The 24705-nt window shown below is 43.2% G+C and overlaps 1 protein-coding gene across 9 annotated transcripts in view; it reads right to left on the bottom strand.

Annotated features, from left to right (window-relative positions):
• The window catches only part of cux2b (cut-like homeobox 2b), a 361816-nt gene that overhangs the window by 19069 nt on the left and 318042 nt on the right, over nt 1–24705 (bottom strand). For all 9 annotated transcript variants that reach the window (XR_011883734.1, XR_011883735.1, XM_072248032.1 and 6 more), the window contains 6 exons: nt 16846–17514; nt 13967–14068; nt 12712–13478; nt 9016–9175; nt 6246–6521; nt 1552–1740 (listed from right to left, as the gene is read on the bottom strand). Coding sequence is in view for 7 of the 9 variants with exons in the window: in XM_072248032.1 (XP_072104133.1) it covers nt 1552–1740; nt 6246–6521; nt 9016–9175; nt 12712–13478; nt 13967–14068; nt 16846–17514 (2163 nt within the window). In the remaining 2 variants the exon portion in view is untranslated. The remainder of the gene's footprint in view (nt 1–1551; nt 1741–6245; nt 6522–9015; nt 9176–12711; nt 13479–13966; nt 14069–16845; nt 17515–24705) is intronic.

The raw sequence follows: 24705 nt of genomic DNA, 5'->3' as shown, positions 1-24705 counted from the left end.
TGGAAGAAGAAACCCACACAGCAACGGGGAGGACATGCAAACTGCAGAGGTGGGAATTGAACCTGGGTCGCTGGTACTGTAAAGCGTTGTGCTAACCACTATGTTACTGTCGCTCAATTGATGAAAGAAGATAGGCTGTATATTGTGTTATGAAGTAGTACCTTTACTAAACTTGAATAAGACCACAAATAGAAATGGAACTGAACAGCACACACATATTGTGGGAAATCAGAAGGAGTTTGACTAACAAAATGCATCTGAATTAGCCTCATCAGCTAAATCTACAATTAGCAGAAGCATAAAAACGGAGAACAACGCAGAAGCATACACTTAAGCTACTCGTTGGTGCGCAAAGCAGGTGGCATACTTTGAAGACAGATTACCTACACTGTATATTAAAGAGAAGTGGGAGAAAGAAGCGGGGTTGGTACTTTCAGAGGAGGCTTGGGGGAAAATATGCAGCTTTCAATGGTCCTCGACTAATTCTTTGACTTGGAGAGAACATTGTTGGAAAAACATTATAAGATACTTCAAGACCCCATATCAGGAAAAATATAAAGATACAAATGTGATGTGTTGGAGAAGGTGCAGCTCCAAGGAGGCAAATCATTTTCATATTTTTTGGGATTGCCCTAAATTAAGTCTATTTTGGGAAGGTATTCATAGAACATTAGTTAAGGTACTTAGGTCCCAGATACCTCTGAACTTTGAGACGCTCTATTTGGGGCATGTATTGTTTCTTGAACAGAAGGAAGATATAAAGTTGCTGCAGGCCCTCTTAGCGGCAAGTAAGAAATCAATCACTAGAAAATGGCTAAATCCAATACCACCTACATTAGAAGATTGGTACGAAATTATCTTGGAAATATTTAAAATGGAAAAGTTGACTTACTCCCTGAGAACTCAAAAAGAAAAATTTTATCATATCTGGAATAAATGGATTGAATATATAACCCCAATGCAAGCAGACTTTAGATGACTCTCCTAATGATTTATACTGCTCTTCTCATCAACACAGTAATATTGCTAACGTAAGCACCCCTAGTCTAAATGTTTGTTTTTTTTGTTTTCTTTTGGAAAATAGAGAATTAACACAAGTAAAGGGAAAGATTTGGGAAAGGGATAAAGAAATGAAAAAATTAAGTAAATAAGTACATAGGGATTGGATAATTATGTCTGCGGGCAGGAGCAGGCATGAACAAATTAGGATATAAACACCTACAATGGTTGATACATAGGCTTATATACAACATTTTGGACCAGTGGAAATGGTCCAGAAGGGTTATATGGAAACTATTATTACCATTTTTCTTAACAACTAATTCCATTACTTAGCCTAATAGGTTAGATTTACCACAGTACATAATTATCTATTTAAATGTTTATTTTCCTTTTATATCATCTCAATGTGTACTTAAGAATGTATAAATAATTGTAGTTTTATACATATAAAAAAATGGAAAAGGTTATATGTGTGAAAAAAGTACATGATATTTGTGAATTCCTTATCCAAATAAAAATAAAATTTTAAAAAAAATGAAGACAGATTACCTTTTTTCTCCATCTTCTTCATGTCTCTCAGCTTCTCCACATTGAAGGGATCATTCAGCCAGAGCTGCATGCGAACGAACGGCTCCCTCCCCTTCAAGCTCAGCTTGTGCCAGGGCTTGGGTCGAGAAAGCAAGTCAGAGACAGAGCCTTGTGTCAGTCCTAAAATGCTCTCTCCAAATAACCTTTGACCTGGGAGGGGTGGTTGTCACGGAGTGTGGGGGGGGGGAAGAAGAGAAAATAACATTAGACATGTTTTAAGGTTTAAAAACAGCAACGAGTTACACAACTTTCTTCAAGGGTGCATGACATGTCCATCACTGCAGCCACTTCAGCGTGTGGATCATGCTGATTAATATCCGATTTCCCTTGGCACTATTCACGCTAGGTTGGATGCACTGCTCATGGGCAGAGGAGTTACACTAGCTAAAACATGGTGTTTGGTTCATGGGAAGCACAACAACAACGGGAGAGAATTTTCTAATCAACTGGGGATCTTCCCCGAACCATCAGAAAACTAATGGTTACTTTTCTTACAAGATTGACTCAGAAATCTCTGCCTAAATGAAAATTAATTACAAATCAATGGGCAGGTTTCAAAACTTATCTACGTGTGACATTGCCTGGCGTGTGTTATTTTGTAATAGGGTTTTTAAAAAAAAAAATCAAAACAGTCTGGGGGCAAAGTGTTGCAGTAAGTGACAGAGTTGAAGCTACCCTGTACGCTGGTCACACCTCATGTCAGGTTACTACAAGATGGATGCTGACGTGGAGAGCCCCTGTCTACAACTGAAAAATGTACAGAAGCTACAGTATCTGCTTTTTATTTCCTCTGGAAAATAAGTAAAATTGCTTTCCTTAGCAGATGAATAATAAATACCACAGAAATCTTTGAAAAATATGGATGAACTTTAGAAAGGCCATCTGTTTAGTGCATGGAGATTTATGACAGGCACACAATAAAATACCGAAAACCAAACGACTTAAACAATTTGGATTTGCTCTGTAAATGAATTATTTCTCTCCTGGGCGCTGAGCTTGCTGCACAATTTAATCATCTATAAACTTTTATTCAATACTCTCTCAAGTTGGTACAGTTCTTCCCAGAAGTCTACTATGTACAATAAACAGCTTTTTAACTTTGATGTTAATGTAAACAAACACAGCCTCTGTAAGCATTTAGAAAACTGCACAAAACAAGAGATTAAAGGGGCTAAAATTCAAAGCAGAATGCTGCACTTGGAACAGAAACAACACATGAAAGACAAGGCACTGCCTCGAATTGTTCTCTTCAGACGCATTATCTCAGTAAATGTCAGAGTTCGTATCTGATTTGCTCTAATAACTTGTGCACACACACAACACAGAAACTTCAATGTTTCTGGAGAAGACCCTCTTGCAGTCAGGTTTTAGCAGCCAGGGAAACAGAGACAAGTACAAACTGAGTGTGCAGACTTCATCATAAATATTTCCCAGAGCTGCATGGGCCTCCAAGGGATTACCCCACAATCTCAATTCCTTGTACAGTAACTTTTCCCGGTTCGCTTTACTGGAAAACCTACTTGCAACGGCAAATGCTGAGTATAATGGGGGATAGGAGTTGCTATTTAAAACATTTTGAATGTTCATTCACTGCTTTGCATTGATAGCATCCAACCCATCTTTGTTCCTCCCCCCCCCCATGTTCATGATTGGTTATTTTTGCTCTTGCCAAAGAATAATGTTCAGACATGGCCCAATGCCATGAAACCCGTAGACATGCACATACAGACGCCAATAAGATTCATTAAATCCCATTAATTCATTAAATCCTCTTGGCAACTGAAGAATTATTTATTAAATGATAAGGCTATCTGCAAAATTACTCACGCCAAAACAACAACTGGATCTCAGAGTGCTCAGAACTATTTAGATACGAAGGTCAAAGTGCAAAGGTTAAACATGAAGCCATACACAAGGGAAACAAGGACAAAGGAGAATGTAAGATGCTGGAATCTGGAAGGGAAAAAACAAACAAAATTTCGGGAAGAACTCAGCATGGCTGCAGAATCCTGACAGAAAATGCTGACATTTGCTTCTTGCCTCCATAGATGCTGCTTGACCCACTGAATTCTTCCCCTGATTATATTATCGTTGTACTGATTCAGAAGAGAAGGCTGTGGGATTAACTGCTAGCAAAATGGTAGGAACAGAAGCCCAAATTAGGCTCCTTCCAAATCTTCCCAATCCCAAATTGAAAGTCTCAAACTGAGCAGTTTTCCAACCACTCAGGCCGTGCTCTTTTCCCACTGCTGCCTGGTAAACTTAGGTTTTATCAGATTCCCATACCCCACCCACCCATTGTGAGCAGAGATCTAATGAAGAGATCCATAGACTCGTTTGTTACCCAAGTGCTTTCAGTAAATACAAAAATGCATTTTTGCACCACTTTCAGATGGCCCAAAGCTGTACACAGATTATAATAAAGTGTTTTGAAATATTTTAGTTACCGGGTTTTGTACAGCAAGGTTTACACACAACAACAGAAAACAACCAAATCTATTTTAGACATTTTACTTGATAAGTAAATATTGGCCAAGACACTAAAAATCTCTCTTGCTCTTCCTAAATAGTGTGGTGTGATCACAAGCATTCACTTAAGATGGAACTGTATGGTACGGATGGTGATGTTTCAAAGAGCCAGAATTTAATCCTTTTTCTTTGCCCACTCACCGAGTCTCCTCAAGATTTTTCCTTCAGGATTTACCGGACCCCATTTCGAAGCCAACTGAACCTACTCTTAATGAGCACTTAGGCTGCATTTTCTGAATCTCAGCAAACTGCTGCATAAAATATGGTTTTCCGCAGCCCTGCTTCTTTTGTTGAATACATTAACCCTTAGCCCCCCCCCCCCCGGTGTCTGACCCTTCAGTAACTCAATAACATCTTCTGTACCAACAGTTGATATAAACCCTTCACAATTCTAAACACCTCCACCAAATCAATACAGACTTGAAATACCCAGCAGGTCAGGCAGCGTCTGTGGGAAAGTGATGCTGCGGGTCAGTGATGTACGACCCTTGCTCTGTGACGTTAACTCTGTTTCTCCATCTACAAAGATACCCAGCATATCGAGTGGTTGTTACATCAACAACTTTGCACTCAACGTCAGAAAGACCAAAGAAATGATTGTGGACGTCAGAAAGAATAAGACAAGGGAACACACACAACAGTCCTCATCGAGGGATCAGGAGTGGAAAGAGTGAGCAATTTCAAGTTCCTGGGTGTCCACAGCTCTGAGGATCTAACCTGGCCCCAACACAGAGATGCAACTGCAAGGACGGTATGGCAGTGCTTACATTTCATTCGGAGTTTGAAAAGAGTTGGGATGTTTCCAAATACACTCGAAAACTTCTACAGAAGTACGGTGGAGAGCATTCTAATTGGCTGCATCACCGTCTGGTATGGGTGGCGGCTACTGCACGGGGTCGAAGCAAGCTGCAGAGAGCTGTAAACTCAGTCAGCTCCATCATGGGCACTAGCCTCCGTAGTATCCAGGACATCTTCAAGGAGCAGCGCCTCTAAAAGGTCCATCATTAAGGATCCCCACCACCCAGGTCAGGCCTTGTTCTCATTGCTGCCATTAAAGAGGATGCATAGAAGCACATAAAATGATTCAGGAAGAGCTTCTTCCCCTCCACCATCCAATTTCTGAAAGAACATTGAACCCATGAACACTACCTCACTACTTTTTTAATTTCTATTTTTGCACTGATTTAATTTAACTATTTAATATATACTTACCATGATACACAGTTTTTTTTCTGTTATTATGTATTGTATTGCTGCCACAAAGTCAACAGATTTCATGACAAGTGCCAGTGATATTAAACCGGATTTTGATTATTTCAGATCCATAGCATTTTATTGTGTACCAAACCTTCTCATAGACTTCATTCTTCAGGGGGATAATGTAGTTTCCCCCTCAGTTCTGCAAGAATTGTAGTGATTCTCTTTTATGCCTTCAAAGCATGTATATCCTTATTAAAGAGATGCGTGCATTGCTTCCCCTAAGGGGGTTTCGAAGGTGTCCCTCCAACAGTGAAGCACCTTCCTCCGTGATAAGTTCAAACCTTTGCAGGGGGTCTTGTTGCTACGATCTCCCGACTGAGGTCAGAATGTTATCATTGTGCTAGGGCCAACAGAAGAATCCAATTCCTTAAGATGTCCACCTTAAACGCTCTCCTGCCTTGAAAACACATTAGTGCCTGTGATCTTGATCATTTTTACAACAAATTTCAAAATCCAATTGAAGAACACAATTTAAACATGAGAGGGACAGCCTGGGCCTCATTCTGTTTTTTCCTGTCACCAACCAATTTATTTTAATCACTTCCTGGATTCTTCCCTTTCAAATCGTCACTACTTTATATTTAAAGCAGCAAACCTTCCTAGAAACTACAAATGCTTCATGCATTCATGTACAGTAGGGTTCCAGTGCAAGTGGTATATTACTTCCCCAAAAGTCCAGGGGATCAGGGTAGGAGACAGAAAAAAAATCTATTTACTCTAAACCAGTGTTGTTTCTGGATTTCAGAGGATGAAAGCTGCATTTCTAAATAAAACAGCCCAAGATACATAAATGCATCAGTAATGTATTAAGAAAATGCAATTCGATGGACAAGCCACACTGAAAGTTACCGGAAAATGTACAATACCTAAATTGTTGTCCGTTAGCACTTCTTTAACCTTTTTGGTGATAGCGTAAGTGTCCAGCTCTGAAGACATGGCCACCATTTCTTGAATGCCTGTAGGTGACTGGCCATTGGACAGACCCTTACCGCACAGTGAGTGGGAAGATGATTGGCTCTCGGGCTGCTGGTTCTCTTTTGTGCTTTCCAGAGCAGCAGTGACTGGTTCCTGTTGGCCCTTCTCACAGACAGCGGGGCTGGACGGAGGCGACGGAGAATATCTGGGCTGAATGGCATTGTTTGCTGTTTTAATTAAGTCAGAGAGGGGAAAAAAAATTTGTAACGACATCTTCCAAATGTTTCTTTTTGAAGTTGAATGCATTTTATTAATTAGCAAAACCAAACTCTGTTTGGCACCGAACCATACACTTCAAAAGTAGTTCTCAAATCTCAGAGCATGTGAGCACTTGGGGGGGGGGCGGGGGCGGGCCAGGAATTCTGCCAGGTCTACAGCCCTTCCTTTTAAATGCTACGGTCCAAAGGACCCCTGTTCTTGGCCTTCACGCTGGCAGAGCATCATGACCGGACTGCAAAGAGCAACGCAAGATCGGGGGGAGATAGTGCAGAGAGGATGAATGGATCAGGCAGTCTGGGATCTGAAGGAGAGGCACAGGACATTGCAGCAAGCACAGAGTTTTAAAAAAAAAATCAAAGAACTGCAGATGCTGGAAATCCAAAATAAAAATAGAAAATGCTGGAAACACTCTGCAGGTTGGGCAGCATCCGTGGAAAAAATAAACAGAGTTAATTTCTTAGTTTAGAAAAGAAGGATTTTCGATCTGAAACGTTAGCTGCTTCTCCTTCCGCAGATGCTGCCTGATCTGAGTAGTTTTAGCATCTTCTGGTTAGATTTTAACCAGAGAGGCAAGTTTGATTACTGTAACATTGAGGGGATGTGGAAATAAGCTTACTTCCACTACTTCAGTTTCCTGTGGAAAAACATGAATCTCCTGGCTAACAGTCAGTCCAAGACCTGATTCTCCTGAATGCATTGTGATTGCTTCGGGGTAATCAAAGTCTTCAAATGGAGGTTTTGAACTGGCATTAAAGTCCGCTGTACAGGCACTAAGTTATGAATGAGGAGTCATTGGCCTGAAATATTTATTTTATTTCTCTCTCCATAGATGCTGCCTGTCTTGCTGAGTATTTCTAGCATCTTATTTTTAATATATAAACTTTTCAGATATTAGGTCGGGTACAGGATGAATAAAGGCATCGGGGTCCAAGCCCCTGAGCATATCAAAGCAACTGGACCCAATGTTTGGACAACGATTGGAGCTCTGGGCCGGATCGAAAAAGTCAGGGTGTCGGGGCCCAGGGCAAGGGACAGGCCGGTTCAGTTTGCTGCTTCTCCTCTGTGCTGAATGAAGGTTTTGTAGACCGACCCTGTGGACTTCAGTTCAGGACACTATTATCGTTTGCATGATTTGTTTTTTTTCCCCCTCTGCACATTGGGCGTGCTACAGTCCTTTTTTAAATGGGTTCTTTTGGGTGTCTTTGTTTTGTGGCCGCCTGTTAGGAGGCGAATCTCAATGTTGTATAATGTATACATACTTTGGTAATAAATGTACTTTGAACTTAAACCCTCACTTATATTGTGAAAGTTTGAGACGTGGTTAACGGATATTTACTTGCACTATTTCCCATGGGGAATTTGAAATTCATTGTGCAGGAACATGGACTTCACTGACAATGCCAGCACTTGTCATACATCTTCAGTAGCTCCTAGGTGAGTGGTGAGCTGTCTTCTTGAACCTCTGTCACCCTTCAGGAGAAGGTTCTCCCACAGGGATCAAGGGTAGGGTGGAGACACAGTGACTGTGAAGGACCAGCGACATATTTCCAAGTCATGATGTATGTGACTTGGTGGGAATCCGCAGGCGGTAGTGTTCCCGTGTTTTTTTTATACCCTAAGGAAAACCCACATAAACAATTGCAAGAGAATCTGATGTTTCTTGGAAGTTTTAAGAATCAGTAGCGCAGTGGTTAGCACAACGCTTTACAATACAGGCGACCTGGGTTCAATTCCCATCGCTGTCTGCAAGGAGTTTGTACGTTCTTCCCGCGTGGGTTTCCTCCGGGTGCTTCAGTTTCCTCCCGCAGTCTAAAGATGTACCGGTCGGTAGGTTAATTGGTCATTGTAAATTGTCCTGCGATTAGGCTAGGGTTAAATCAGGGGTTGCTAGGCACCATGTCTCGAAGGGTCGGAAGGGCCTATTCTGCGCTGTATCTCGATAGATAGATTAGATATATTAGATAGATAGATGAATAACTAACGAATAAATAGAAATCAGGAAGAAAACTTGTTATATACTTAGCTTAAACACGATAAAGTCGGCAGATGCTGGAAATGCAAAGCAACACACACAAAATGCGAGAGGAACTCAGCGGGCCAGGCAGGATCAATGGAAATTAATAAACAGTCAGCGTTTTGGGCCGAGGCCCTCCTTCAGGACTGAAGAAGGGTCTCGGCCCAAAACTTCCCTTTGCTTACCTTATCTGGTTAATGATCAAGTTCCATTATATGGTTTCAGAGTCCCTAACAGAAAAGGACTGAGGGTGGGTTTCATTCACCACCTACGTTTCTGTGTGTTAGGGATTTACTGTGGTGTGCTGGCGTGACATGCAACAATGAACAACAATTATGAAGAATAAAGAACTGTATAAAAATAAGTTAGAGGTTAAAGGGTGGAATAAAACGTTCATTAATACCAGCATGAACAACAAAATATCTTACCTTGTACAGGTTGTGCGGGGTGCGTCGCGTTCTGGCCTAATTTATCAATAAGCCACAGCTGCATACGGATGAAAGGCTCGCGGCCTTTCTGCGTCAGTTTACTCCACGGCTTGGGTCTAGACAGCATATCACTCACACTGCCCTGGGACAGGCCCAGCACCTGACACAGAGGAAAGATGAGGGGAAGCAAATTATTTCCCAGCCTTCAATCCAGTCCTGTTAATAGCTTTACTGAAATGGGAATATGTTATATGGGACAGATTACTTTACAGGAGAATGACAATCCCATCGCTCTGTGGATTTTATTGCGGTATTTAAATGGATTTTTAGTCTTGCCCATCATATTACTCCTGTATTATAGGAAATCCACTTATAGATGTTTAGCTTTTGACAAATGAATATTCTTCACAGTTTTGCATCAGGTGAGCATGCTTTTCATTGCAGTGAAGATAGATTACTGAAAGCGATGGGTTTGGACAAGTTTATTAGTTGCTGTTTTGAGGAGACCAGTGAGAAACAGAAGCATAAAAATTTGTTTTATACCTCAGCAGCTTTCAAGGCAATACAGCATTGGAATAATCATTTTTCTTCAGCTCAGCTCTCATAATTAGATTGGAAACTCTGGTTCAGGGGAGAAAAAAAAAACAACTGTGCTGGCGAGTAAAGGAGCTTGCCGGGGACCAGCTGTGTACTAACTGCGTACGGGCTGCCCCCACTGGGGGTGGGGGGGGGGAGCTCGCTGTCAGCATCGAGCATGGATCGCCGTCACTGTAGTTCCCTGCGCAGCACGTGCAGAGCTAGCACGCGGTTCGATATTTCAGCTATGATGAGCTGCAGCGTAATCTCACATTTGCATCAAAGCTATGCATCTGGGCACTGGAGGCACTTCGGAGCACCGACGAGCAGATTACAGAGAACCACCGGAGGCCAGCGCAGTCGGTCGCTGTTGGGTAACGGCTGCTTTTCAAATACTCAAATCCCGGAGGAGCACGTCCCGGTCAGAGAGCGGAGAATGAGCCCGTATACGGGAGGCGGCTCGATGCGGCAGAACTGAGACGAGGTGCAGCGAGGGAAGACCCAAGGTTTGCTTGAGTTGAGAGCTGAGCCGACTTGGAAAGGTCGTGTATGGGCTGAATTGAGGTGGCAGGGCCCGGGCCTGAAAGCGCATCAAGGCGAGCTCATGTGCACCACTTGTACTGGCAGCTCATTTCACACTCTCACCACCCTCTGAGTGAAGCAGTTTCCCCTCACGTTTCCCTTAAACTTCTCACCTTCCACCCTTAACCCATGACCACCCCTCAGTGGGAAAAGCCCACTTGCCTTTACCCTATCTATGCCCCTCATGAATTTATATGCCTCTAACAAATCTCTCTTCAGTATCCTACATTCTAGGGAATAAAGTCCAAAGCTATTCAATCTTTCCTTATATCTCAGGTCCTCCAGTCCCGGCAAAAAAAAAATGGTGTTCAGAGGCAGGCTTATGTTCATAACCCCAGTTCTCCTGCAACCCTTCGAGCTGCATCGTTGACTGCAGTAACACTCACCATGAACAACTGCTGACTGGTACGCAGCCCCTCATACACATTCACTGGCTCGCTCCTTCAGTGGTCGCACCTTATCTGGGTTGGGAGGAAGATGGGTTGGGCAGCTCAAAGTGACATGGACTGCCCACGTCAACGGATGAGGGACAGGGCAGATGGACGATGAAGTGGGAAAGATGATGTCATCCACTTTGGTAGAAAAATGTACGATAGAGAGTGAGCTGGAAAGGTGCTGACATTCATAGGGTCCTGGGTGTTCTTGGACACACCTGGACATGACTACCCAGGACCTCAGGTATGTCATAGCAAATGGACGTGACTACAAGAGTAAAGTTGTCTCTCTGTGGTATACAGAACACAGGTTGTACATGGAGTAGTGCGTACCTCTGGTCTCCCTACCAAAGGGAAGGGCGATGTGACAGAAGGAATGAAGCAAATAATCACTGATTGATTCCTGGGATGGTGGGTAGTCAAGGGGTTTATCCTTCCTCGGGGGAGAAGTTAAGCAACTTAGGCCTATACCATCAAGCTTAGAAGAAACAAAATTCTTCCGGGCTTGACAGGACAGGTCCAGGAACTACTCTTCTCAAGGGTGGGGTGTGAAAAAACCAGTCCCAGCAAATAATGAGTCAGATATTCAGCACTGAGGTGAGAAGAAGAAAAGGTCCTCACTCAAGATCTTTGGGATTCTTTATTGAAGAGAGCTATGGAATTCCTGTGTGTTACTAATTCAGAGGAGTGCAATTGTGAAGAAAGCACGGCAGTGCCTCTACTTCCTAAGGAGTTTGCGGAGACTGAGCATGATATCTAAAACTTTGACAAACTTCTACGGATGTGTAGTGTCGAGTATATTGACACGTTGCTTCACAGCCTGGTATGGAAACACCAATGTCTTTAAATGGAAAATCTTACAAAAGGTAGTGGATTTGGCCCAGTATATCACGGGTAACGCGCTCCTAACCATTGAGCACATCTACATGAAACGCTGTCGTAGGAAAGCAGCATCCAACATCAGAGATCCCCACCACCCGGGCCCTACTCTCTCTCACTGCTGCCAGCAGGTAGAGGGTACAAGAACCTCAGGAGTCTCACCATCAGGTTGAATAACAATTACTACCTCACAACGTCAGGTTCTTGAACAAAAGGATAACCACACTCACTTGCCCATCCATTGAGATGTTTCCACAATCAATGGTCTCACTTTAAGAACTCTTTATCTCATTATCTCATGTTCTTGTTATTTATCGCTATTTATTTATATTTGCATTTGCACAGTTTGTTGTCTTCAGCACTCTGGTTGATCTTTCATTGATCCTGTTATAGTTACCATTCTATAGATTTACAGAGCATGCACTCAGGAAAATGAATCTCAGGGCTGTAGACGATGACATGTATGTACTTTGATAATAAATTTACTTTGAGGTCCAGTCACTGGGGTCAGAGGTCGATAAATATTTGGATATTAATTAAACAAAGGGATATGGAGTTAGTGCAAGAAACTGCAGCTCAGCTGAGGTAGAAGATCAGCCTCGATTTTACAAAATGGCCAAGCAGGCATCAGAGGCCGAGGCCCTCTCCCGTTTCTTATGCTTTTGCATTGTAACTGTGTGGCATTGTGTGACACCTATCCTCGCGCAACGCTTACCTTGTCCTCTCACAATAAGAGAGCCGGCAACGTGATAAAATGGAGGGAAGGGTTAGATTGATCGTGGAGTAGGCTAAAAGGCTGGCACCACATCATGGGCTGAAGGGCCTGAACTGTACTTTTCTATCTCCTACGACAGCTAACCACCCCAACTGGTAAAACTACGGAAACAGCAACGAAGGATCCTTCTACATCTGACTGCGACGGTATTCCTGAGTCTCTGCCCGAGCCTTGTATGACTGACAGTGGTGAAAACCAAGAGGAAGCTACTGACACGATGAAAGAAGCCCTGAACACCGCCCGAGATGAAGGAACTTCATCGCTGCCCTAAATACCAGTGGCATAAGTAATGACAGAGTGAGAGACCGTTGATCTAGAAAGGTCCCTTCCGCAGTTCTATTTTATTAAAAAAAAATCATGAACTGGCCCTCTTCACGGAGCATTGCACAATCTCTTTAAAACTTGATAAGGCTGGGGAAGAGTTGTAAATTAATCCGTATCAACTCTTACCTTTTCACCAAAGATCCTCTGGCAGATCCCATTTTTGGCCAGCTTCTCTTTAACTTGTCTGGTCAATTCCAGAGTGTCCACTTCCCGATACATGTACATTTCGTACTGTTCTGGAGTCAGCGGAGGTACTGTTGGTTTCAGCGACCGGGGGACGTAAGCAGGGAACACAGAGAGTTGTCCCATACCTTGAGAGTCCGGGCTGCCCTCTGATTTTACACCCACAAGTTTATTTGTACTTTCAAGTCCGGCTGACTGCTCCTCACCGCTCCCACTTTTGCCGCTCTCGCTGGGCTCCGCTCGCCACGGTCGGACGGTTCCTGCCCCAGATGAGCCGCAGGAAGAGGATGACGGTGAGGGCGACACCGAAGCGTACAGGCGATGAGCCACGTTCCTGTCGTTGGCCCAGTGCTGGTCAAAGTACGACCCAGCGTCACCGATCTCGGACTTCACCTTTCGTATTATGCTCTGCACAAAGGCTGCAGGTGAGACGACACTGAGAGGAGTCTGTGAACTCTTAGTTGCAATGCCTTCCTCTTGTTTAATCGAAGAGGAAAGAGGGACTTTGTTTGTGGCTGGTGAAGTTTCGACGTGTGGGGTTATCACGGCATTGCTGTTGCCTCCACTGGTCTCCATCTCCAACAGAACTTGCTGCTGGGCCTGCATCTCTCGCCGGGCCTGCTCCAGAATAGACCGAATCGCCTCATCTGAACCGGCAATATTGCTGGAACTTGTGCTGCACACAGGCAAGGGAGAGCTCTTACATTCAACTAAAAAGGAAAGAAAGAAAGTCAGTGCTTCTTTTCTTTCTCCCTTTCCTCCGAGTGCTAATAACTATTTTCTTTCCAAATTAGAATGGAAGTCCCATCTCAGCATGCAAAATTTTTTTAAAAAACTATTTTTCAAAATGCTCAAGGAGTTGTGGACATGAAGTGTATACAGAAACTCAAAGCTCTCCAAAAATGCATCGTCAGGTGACTTCGCTATTTCCAAACTGTTGCCTTGTTCCAAGTTAGTTCCAAGAATACATCCCTGACGCAAAGTTCAATTAACAGCCTTTCTTCACCCTGGATTAGATCGACAGGCGGGTTAACTGATGAACTTCTCCATGAAGATCTCATTTGCCTTTATGTGGTTAAGCTTTAATGACTTGCATATCCAAGCACAAAGGGACAATCTTATTAACTGAAGTACATTTTGGATTATTTATTCCACCCTCTCTCCTCCTCCCCCCCCCACCCCCCGTGCAATTACTCACCAGATTTTTGAGTCTGAAGCTCTTTCTTTGCCTGCTCCAGGATATTTTTAATGGCATCATCTGATCCGGTCTCTGGAGTCCGAATCCTGGGAGTTATACTCCCTACAAAACAGGAAAATCACAGGCGTGATGCATGAAAGCTCTTTCACCATGTCAGTTAGAAGACATTAGGGCTTGATTTCATTACCATCTTTGCTGGACAGGAATTAATTCTCCCAAGAATTTAGTTTTGTTTTTCACTCAACCTATATGGTCGTGGCAGCGTGGCCCGTTCCTGCTCTAAATCCATCTACAAGTTTGTAGGTGAGACCATTGTAGTAGGCAATGATGAGTCAGCGTACAGAAAGGAGATGGAGCTTAGTAACAGGGCGTCATGACAACAACCTTTCCCCCAGCGTCAGCTGTCATTCATTTCCAGAAGGTGGGTAGTACACAAGCTCCTGCCCACATCAACGACGTTAGGTTGAGATGGTTGAGAGCTTCAGGTTCCAAGAAATAAACATCACTAACGGCCTGTTCTGATCCAACTACGTAGACACCATTGCCATGAAAGCTTACCCGTGCCTCTCCTCCCTCAGAAATTTGTTGTGTACTGTCGACCCTTACCAGCTTTCATTGATGGACCATAGACAGCACCCTATCTGGACGCACGGCAGCCTGGTGTGACTGCAAGGAACACGGCTCAGGACATCACGGAAACCAGCCTCCCCTCTGTGGACTCAGTCTATACTTCTCGCTGCCTCAGTAAACCAGTCAGCATCATCAAAGACGCCACCCTACCCAGATATTCCTCCCTTGGAGGGTCAGACACCCTGAGACAATAGGCTAGTCCTGGACTTATTTCCTGGCATAATTTACATATTACTATTTAATTATTTATGGTGCAACTGTAACGAAAACCAATTTCCCCCGGGATCAATAAAGTATGACTATGACTATTCTCCCTTTCCCCCGCTTCCACTGTGCAGAAGATAAAAATGCCTGAAAGCACAAACCACTATGCTCAAAGACAGCTTCTACCCCACTGTTTTTAGACTACTAAACAGTACCCTAGTACGATAAGGCAGCCTTTTGACTTCACAATTGATCCTGTTGTGATCTTGTATTTTGTTCATTTGCACTGCACTTTCTATACAGCTGTTGCACTTTATTCTGCACTGCTATTCTTCTACCTCAATGCACGGTGTAATGATTTGATCTGTATAACAAGTTTTCACAGTACCTCAGTACGTGACATTAATAAACCAATTGCAGTAAGATTTCAGCTTCTGGAACATGAAGCAAAGTGTAATTTTAGAATGTTTAATTTGCTTTCTTCTCCCCTTCCCCCTTCCCCCATCCCCAACCTCCATATACTAAATGGTGCTGGTACGAATTCAGACAATTTGGTAAATCATACCTGGAGGGATAACCTGCTCTGTAAACTGTGCCATCTGAATAGTCGCTGTGAACGATTACAAGTTGCACTGAACTGAGGTTGTGGTCTGCAAATTAACTCACTTTCACGAACTTCAGTTCTGAATGCTATTTGCTTACTTTTATTTTTTGCACAATTGTTTTTTTTTCCTCTCTGCACATTGGGTGTTCAACGATCTTCTTTTGTTTTAATGGGTTCCATTGGGTTCCTTTGTTTTGTGGCTGCTTGTAAAGGGACAAATCTCAAGGTTGTATAAAGTATACATATTTTGATAATAAATCTACTTTGAGCTTTGAAAGAAGACGTACTGTATTATGTGTAGAAGAGGGTTACTGCTCAGCCAACTAGGCGCTACTTTAATTTACATACATGCCAAAAGAATTTTTAAATTGGATATTAGAAAATAAAGGATATTAGCACAGTGGAGAAAACCCATAAAACAAAAACCATCCACTATTACTTGCCCAAGAACGATAGCTTAGTGTAAGATAGAACGTCTGAAGGTAATGATGGAGTACCGACTTAGTTGTGAATTCGGCTTTAACTGCTCAAAGCTCTCCCACAAATTTAGATGGTTTTAAAGCTGCAAGTCACAATATAAATTAATTTGAAAGCTTCCTTAAAATGTACAAGATCAATAACTGAACTAGATCAGTGTTAGGACGTATTCTGGGTTTATGGTATAGAGCAAACATTAATATTGACAGCAACCAGTCTTTAGATCTGAATATGGATTGTAGATTGAATTTAAAATGCAGCTCGGAACAATGGCCTTCCATTGTTGTATTTTAGAATAAACTGCACACCAGGAAACACCCCATTAACTGAGATGTCTGCATATGCATGAATGCAATCATCATCCCATTGACCTGAGATTCTGTGTATGCACAAATATGACTCAGAGACCTGAGTAAATAACACCCATTTTCAGTATGTTGGTGGGCAGATCCAGGTATTTGAAAAATTACATGCAACTCAAAAGAAGCATTATGTAGGCATTGTAACTATAGAAATTGTCCTGTTACCTTTGTCCTTTAACATATAAAAATGGGATGCTGGGTTGGGGAGTCTCTCTGTGTCTCTCTCTCTCTCGAATGACATCAAAGCTTGTGCGTTTCCCAAATAAAGACTTTTATATCTACTAGCTGCATTTCTCTGGTGGCTTTGTTCACAGTAATGACAATCAGTTGCTACTGACAAGTCACAAATTGACATGCTAACTCTCCTTCTCTTTCTACATGTGCTGCCCAGCTTGCTGAGTGTTTGCACTTTTTGCTTTCATTTTGGGTCTCATCCCTCTCCTAGTTTATTTATCTCTTTTATATTAAGCTTCTCTACATAGTTTGTCACTTTGAAGCTCTACCACTCCTCTTTAGCAACATGCTCTGCTCAAAAGCAACGCTAATTTTACCAGTCCAAGTTATCATTCCCACAGACAGCTGACATTCGCCTGTGAACGTACCTCTCTGTCGCACTTGAATAGTTCGAAGGGCGAGGATATTTTGCTCGTCAGATAAAAACTGCTTCATCTTAATAAATGGCTCCTTCCCTTTAACAGTAAGCTTATGCCAAGGCTTGGGTCTGGCAAGAATCTCACTAACAGATCCTTGCGATAATCCCAGAACGTAGTGTCCAAACACTCGCTGTCCAATGTTGTGCTTTAGCAGCTGGTCTTTAACCTGAAATGCAATGTCAGCTGTCTCCAGATATTCCTCGTCAGCAGCACTCGAACTGCTGCCTTCTGACTGGTCACTGGGAGGAACGGCCTCACTGTTACTGGAACTGTTCCCTGCAATTAGAGCTCCCTTAGCAGAGTAGAGCGCAGTTGGATAAACAACTGTATTTGCAGCCTCTTTTGAGTACAAAGGAGACATCAAGGGCCGATGGTGCAGTGGCTCTGCACAGAGCTTCTCATTTGTTTTAACTAAGGGGATTGGAGAGAGGGGAAATGCTCCTGATGTCTCCGGTCCTTGGTTTGACACGTGTGCTGGTACGACCTTCGGAGAGACTTGCTCATCTCTGCACCAAAGTGGAACAGGCTGAGGGGACGGCGAAGAATGCTCAGCACTTGAGGAATCCTTCACTCTGCTCAGAGCGTCTCTCACAGCATCTTCTTCAGGCTGCGCCTCATCTGCGGGACACAAGTAGTAGTTTCAATTAGACCCTCCATCCACAGGCACCATTTCACTCACACACATAAATCATCCAGTTGGAATTACGGCAATTAGAGATGGAATCACCTGCTGGATTTGGAGCATATCTGACCAGGACAAGACCACGGGTATGGAGAACATCTCCAAATGAAAGTTCTCACGTTGGGGCAACTTCCATGTGTTGGCACTACAGGTAAAGAAGCTTGTCTGTCAGCAGCAGGTCAGTACTTTGGCACATGCCAGGCATAATATTCCACTCGTTTAACTCCAGAAAATGGAGGTTTCGGTACGATTAAACCTCTGAAACATGCTGATGGGCAGAGCTCCCTTCTAGAAGAGCAAACTCAAAATGTATTGGCCCTCTTGTGAAGAACTCTGAAAATCCTAAATGATACTGATCGATTGCCTTTATTACAACGTGAATTGGAACCCAAAAATTCACCAGCTAAAATCACTGCTCCATCCCTGCAAGAATGCCGAGACCTTATAAGGAAAGGGTGAGCAAGCTAGGGCTTTTTTCTTTGGAGACGATTAGAGGTGTACGATAATGAGAGGCATAGCCAGAGTAGACAGCGAGAGACTTTTTTCCAGGATGCAAATCGTTAATATGAGGAAGTATAACTTAAAGGTGTTTGGGGGATGGGTTCTTTTCTTAGACGGAGAGTGATGGGGCATAGGGCGTGCTGCCCAGGGTGATGGTGAAGGCAGATACATTAGGAACACTTAAGAGAATCCTAGATGGGCACATGGATGAAAGAAAAATGGAGAACTATGTGCGAGGGAAGGGCTAGATTGATCTTAGAATAGGTTGAGGGCTCGGCACAAAACCGTGAGCTGAACAGCCTGTACTAAGCTGCAGTGTTCTATGTACACCCTGACTCCAGCTGCGGACGCTTGTCTACGGTGTGAAAAATAGAGGTCCCATTGGAAGCTCAGGCAAGAGAAGCCCTGCTTTACTCTCAAGTGGTGCCTAGGAATTTGGTAGGGAAGATATAAAGTGGAAATTCTAACAAATAGTTACAGTACCTTTAAAGTCGTCAGGGAATAAACTGTGTGTTGTCGCACCATCTTCCTAAGCAATTATTAGAACCCCGAAAGGCAGAAACAAAGTCCTAGTTGCTCGCAAGCCGTGGTAAACTGGGTTACCTGTCTGGACACGCCCCTCTGCTGACTGCTCCTGTGGCTCCTCCCACAGACCCCTGAATAAAGGCGATTATGCCACTGCTCCTCCCTCAGTCCAGGGCAGATACTCAGCAGGGACATGTGTCCATTTACTGTTAATAAAAGCCTTTCAGTATTCACTCTACTTCCAGTCTTTTGGAGTAATTGATAGTGCATCACAAGCACTTCCAATGGAATGGTCACGTGGCAGATATTACAATACTTCAAGGGCATACGGGTTAGTAAGTTGTGGGCAGGTTACATTGGCGCCAGAAGCACAGTGACAATTGCAGGCTGCCCCCAGCACATCCTCGGACTGTGTTGTTTATTGATGTAAATGACACCCTTCACCAAATGCTTCAATGCATACTTGACAAGTAAAACTAATCCCTCAACCTTAAACCCTCTGAAGCAGTTGCTTGCACTTGCAAACTCAGTAACTACTGGCAGTGGGTAAATGGGATACAGGAGAATGCACAAAGAGTTAGTCTAGATTTGACAGGCCAAATGGCCTTCTTACATGCCATAACAAAACACAAGGTTACCCCATCAGTATCCAATGCAGGTCCAACAATATAAAGTCACTTTTGAACTTCAAACTTTCTTACTCTTCCACAATTCTAGAGCCTGAAGGCTCCCTCCCAGCATCATCTGAAGGGATCATGATCTACCAACAGGTTTTTAAAAATATATAATCTACTTATTAATTTATTAGTTGATTGAAAAACAGGGTGAAACAGACTTTTCCAGCCCCACGAGTGGCACCGCCCAGAAACCCCTGGTTTTTAATCCCAGCCTAATTAGAATCAGGTTTATTATCACCAGCACGTGTCATGAAATTTGTTTACTTAGCAGCAGTAGTTCAATGCAATACATAATGAAGAAGAAGAAATAATAGGTAAATAATTCAATGACAGTATACATACATTGAATAGATTAAAAATCTTGCAAAAAGCAGAAACAATATATATTTAAAAAGTGAGGTAGTGTTCATGGGTTCAACATCCACTTAGGAATCAGATGGCAGAGGGGAAGAAGCTGTTCCTGAATCACTGAGTGTGTGCCTTCTGGCTTCTGCACCTCCTACCTGATGGTAACAGTGAGAAAAGGGCATGTCCTGGGTGCTGGAGATCTTTAGTAATGGACGCTAATCATAGGACAATTTACAATGCCTAATTAACCTACCAACTGGTACGTCTTCAGAATGTGGGAGGAAGCCCGTGTAGTCACGGGGAGAGTGTACAATCGTCCCTACAGGCAGTGGCGGGAATTGAACCTGGGCTGTCTGTACGGTAAAACACTACCGTGTCACCTCAAACACGGGATTATTTTTTCTAGCCACCGGTATAAGCTCTCATCTATCGGTCTCACGTTTTAGTGGTCAGACTTGTATAACTAGTGCCAGAGTACTTTTTGTTCTGTTAGTTCAAAGGTTTGGCCAGACACGGGTGTCCCAGCCGGCCTCAGAATGGAATAAGACTGAAAATGGGGCTACTGGAAGAAGGATGAGGAGATTGGGTTGAAAGGACTCCCAGCATTTCTGGAATGTATCACTGAAGAGCAGATGTCCCAACACTAGAACAGGCAGGGAATAGAGGGTTATAGTAGATTTGTAGAAGGTAGGTTTAGTTTTGATCAGTATACACCATGGGCCAAAGGATTGGCTCCTCTGCTGTACTATATTCTCAGGGACCATCTCCTGAAATCGACTTCACTGAAGGTTTTGACTCTGAGATCTGCGGATCTCCATACTGCAATCTCAAAACAGGGCAGCGCAGCCCTTGTCACCAGCTGTCAAAATAGCCATGGCTGACGTCTGCTCCATCTGAGTGGCGGATGAAGATGAGGTGCTTCAGAGGTGGCAGTGCATTGCTGCTCCCAAAAATCTCTCCATCACAGACACTCACTGTGAATCAGTGAAAGGAAGAGGCCACAAAGGAAGAGAAACAAGTACATCGAGACGAAAAGGAAAGAAAGAATGCAACTGACATCTCTTTTCTTCCTGCTCCTGCCAGAATCAAATAACTCAAGTAGTGACAGTGATCTGCCCCAAAATTCACCAGCATCAACCCTTCTTACATTCCACGTGGTACTAATGACCTTATTATCACACAGTTCTTTCTCTAGTAGACACAAAATGGCATCAGGAAATGCAGTTTAATGCAAAATTATGTATTAAATCATATTACTCAACAAAACAAACCAACTATCCTGTGCTTTGTCCTATCTTTGGCTCTCCTGCTGCTTCTTTGAGCTGCTTCGCTTGTGCCTGCACAGGATGCTGGAGATTTGTCCAGGTACAGGCTGGCTCTAGGTCTGAGCGTGACCAAGACGCCACGCCACCCCTGAGCTCTGGCGGAGGAAGAGGAAGTGGAAAGAGAAGGCAGGTGGGAAAGTCTGCACAAAGCCCTGCGTGCCTCTGCTAATTTTCTGCTAGGTTTTGTGGTGCAGCAGCAGCATTTGGGTGTGTGCACACATTGACCTGCTAATAGGAGTGTAGGAACTGGGTTAATATCTCAGTTCAAAAACTCTTCATCGGCTTATGCCGATTCTAACAAAGACTCATTGATATGATGGCTTTTCCTTCCAAGATGCTGCCTGACTGCTGAACATTTCCAGTATTTGTTTCAAAATTTCCAACATCTCCAGTTTGTGTTTTTTTAAAAAAGTTTTAACCTTCTCTGTTGCCTGATTTCAAAATCCTCAGCAGGAGTATGCAACTACGAGCTGGTTCTTGTGTGAATCTCTTCCTTGCCCATAGATTGTTCCATCATCAATCGCAGCCTATGTGCAATTCCTGCGAGTTGAAACATGTTTGCCCAATTCTTCAGCAGCCTGCTGTTGTGCACCATCGTCTCCTACCACGAAAAGGGATAGCACCAACGAGTGCTGCACGTGAAGGTGCCATGAGATCAGAGTTAAGAGTTTGAGGTTTGCAATTATGCTGTATACAAAAGGATGAAGTAAATCAGTATATAAAGCTGGGTAATAATAGTTAGTGGAAGTGAAGTCAGCGATCGGAGTTCATCGAGCGGATGTGGCTACAGTACTGGTCTGATATAGGATAAGGTATTAATGGAAGCAGTTACTAACCTTGACAATTTATATGAAAGCTTCCATCTTCTTTTTGGCATTCCCCCCACATTTGTCAGAGAATAGCCTTCATTTGCTATTTTCTCAGCTCCTGTCTAGAGGTCAATCTATTGCTCAATGCAGATACCGCTACACCATCGGTCAGCGTTTGTGCATTTAGCAACTGCTCGAAGGATCTCCACTATGATACATTTCTTAAAAAGCAGTTCCAACCACTGTTTGGAGCCAAGGGGTATCTTCCATTCAAGAAATCCAGCAATGTTTTTATGCAGCAAAAGACCACTCATCACACCAGGTCAACCCACAATGGGCTCACATCTGAAAATGTGGTGAATTGCTAGGCAACCAATGTTCCTCGAATTTGTAATGACCAATGTTTGCAAAAATCTCATGCTGTGCAGTTTTTTGCCCAGTGACATCAACATGTGTGCACTGAATAACTTCTTCAATAAAAACAGTATAAATAAGCCAGTTCTAAAATCTGCAGACAAATCATAGCGAACTCCTCATTGTCAACACCGCCCGCATCAGAAACCGGAAAAGGAAATCTGATTGTGAAATATACTTAACATGCCAGTGAGGTAGAGGATGACAACCTTTTGTGCGCAGTTTAAATTCCTGTGTGCGCTAGTAGCAAAAGGTATGTGCGCACGTGCACACCTTAAAGGGAACACTGCCAGCAAGCCCCAATTTAACCCTAGCCTAATCACGGGACAATTTACAGTGACTAATTAACCTACCAACCAGTGCGTCTTTGGACTGTGGGAGGAAACCGGAGCACCCGGAGGAAACCCACGCAGTCACAAAGGGAACGTACAAAAACTCCTTACAGGCAGCAGTGGGAATTGAACCCAGGTCGCCTGTACTGTGAAGTGATGTGCCAACTATGTTCTTTGATTCTCAGATCATTTAAAAAAAACTGCAACTGAACTAAAATGTACAGTGATGTTAGTCAATGCAAATTTATTTTGGTATTTCTAGTTGCAGAACAGTTCCTTTAACAACTTGGCTTCCAAATATGTTTTTAATAAATTTAAATGTGAGAACAGCTATTTTGTTTTCAAAGTTAACATGGAGAATAAAGACAAAAATTTATTTTCATTACAGACCCAAGCATAATTCCACTCCAAGTTCAAAGTAAATTTATTATTAAAGTACATATGTGCCCTTGGGACAAAAATTGTGCTTTGAAATCTGTTGGCATTGATTCCGCATGGACAAAGCATGAAGAATCACCCGTGTGTCGCTTACGGCAGAAAACCAAAGGAGGTGTAAGGTGCTCCTTCCCTCTGCTAGCCGACAGGTCACCCTTAGGCAAGGTGTAGTACCTGCTTAGCACCCCCAGTCAGTCACGTGAAGCCGTGGGAGCAGGTGGTGGATGGTCGTATGGGCAGCCAGTGCCAAGTCCTGGTTATGCGACCACTGACGCCAGGCGGACAATCTCTGAAGAGTATTGATAATGGCTGGGGTCACCTGTCTCGTCAAGACACTGGCCAGAAGGAGGCAATGGCAAAACACTTCTGTAGAAAAATTTGCCAAGAACCATCATAGAAATGGGACCACGAACACCCACGTCACATGACATGGCGCATAATGATGATGGTGACATAAACACTACCCTGAGACTCATTTTCTTGTAGGCATTCACAGTACATACAAAGGAACACAATGGAATCAACGAAGAACTACCCATAACAACCAATGTGCAAAAGATGATAAACTGTGCAAATACAAAAAGATAAACAAAATAACAACAATAATAATACACAGCAATATCTATGTAAATCCCCAGAAAGCCACAATACTAATGTAAGGGGGTTTCGTCTCTTATGTTACTGTGTAGGCTAATTAAAATGACTTCTTTGTTATGTTATACTTGGGAATGCTTCTTTGTTATGATAAATGCTGAGAAAGCTTTGCACTAGCAGCTTGTTGTGGGTTAGGGGGTGATAAGAGGATGTTATGAACCAATTGGGATAGTTGTTATGACTTTCGTGTATCTGGAAGATTCATATGCGCAGGGTTTTAAGGCAGAAGGCAGGAGAGAGAGACAGAGGATGGAGCAGGTGCTGTGAATCCACTAATGGGGTTGGACCCCGAGCGGGGTGTTCAGTGAGGAGAGGAGACGGAGACGGACTCTTGTGGAGCGTCTGGTCGACCACCGTTGTTGGTCCCAGGTGGCCGGTCGAGGTGGTCTGAGGGGTCGCAGGGTGAAGAAGAAGGGTCCTGAGCTCCAACTGTTTGTGCACGAAGAGAGTGAACTTTGATAAGTGTGGCACCTTTTATTTTCCTTTTTGATTTTATTCTCTATTAATTATATAGTTCCAGTAATATCTATAAACTGTAAATCATTTAATCGTATCTGGTGTATTGTCTGTTATTTGGGCGGGGTGGGGTACATCACACAGCATCCACACAAACTATTACCCAGTTTGGCAGGGCCGAGGGCTGTTTCCCTAGACGACAGCGAGCCGAGCGACCCTGAGGGTGGCCAGGGGGGGCTACACTAAATACCACTAGAATAGTCAAAAAGTTCCTAGCGATTGAGAAATGAGCATGCTTGGCTATGCCCGTACCTCAGGTTTTTCCGGCTTGATCTGAGAAAAAAAATTCTAAAATAAAAATATTAATAAAAATAAATAATATTGAGAACATGAGTTGGAGTCGTTGAAAGTGAGTCCGTAGACTGTAGAATCAGTTCAGTGTTGGGGTGAGTGAAGTTATCCTCTCTGGTTCAGTAGCCTCTTTACGAAGGGTGCCAAGGAAAGTGGTGGAAGCAGAGTTTAATCTGATTTCAAAATATAAAATCTTCATATCATATTTATGTGAAATGCTAGATGGTTAATTTTGTGAGTCTAAGTGATTCTGTATCATCTGCACTTTCATGTATCATTTCCTTTTAGTGTGTATGTGTG

This window comes from Mobula birostris, chromosome 31, assembly GCF_030028105.1.
Source record: "Mobula birostris isolate sMobBir1 chromosome 31, sMobBir1.hap1, whole genome shotgun sequence".
Lineage (NCBI taxonomy): Eukaryota > Metazoa > Chordata > Chondrichthyes > Myliobatiformes > Myliobatidae > Mobula > Mobula birostris.
The sequence above is the reverse complement of the archived record's forward strand: the minus strand, read 5'-3'. Positions and strand labels throughout refer to the sequence as shown.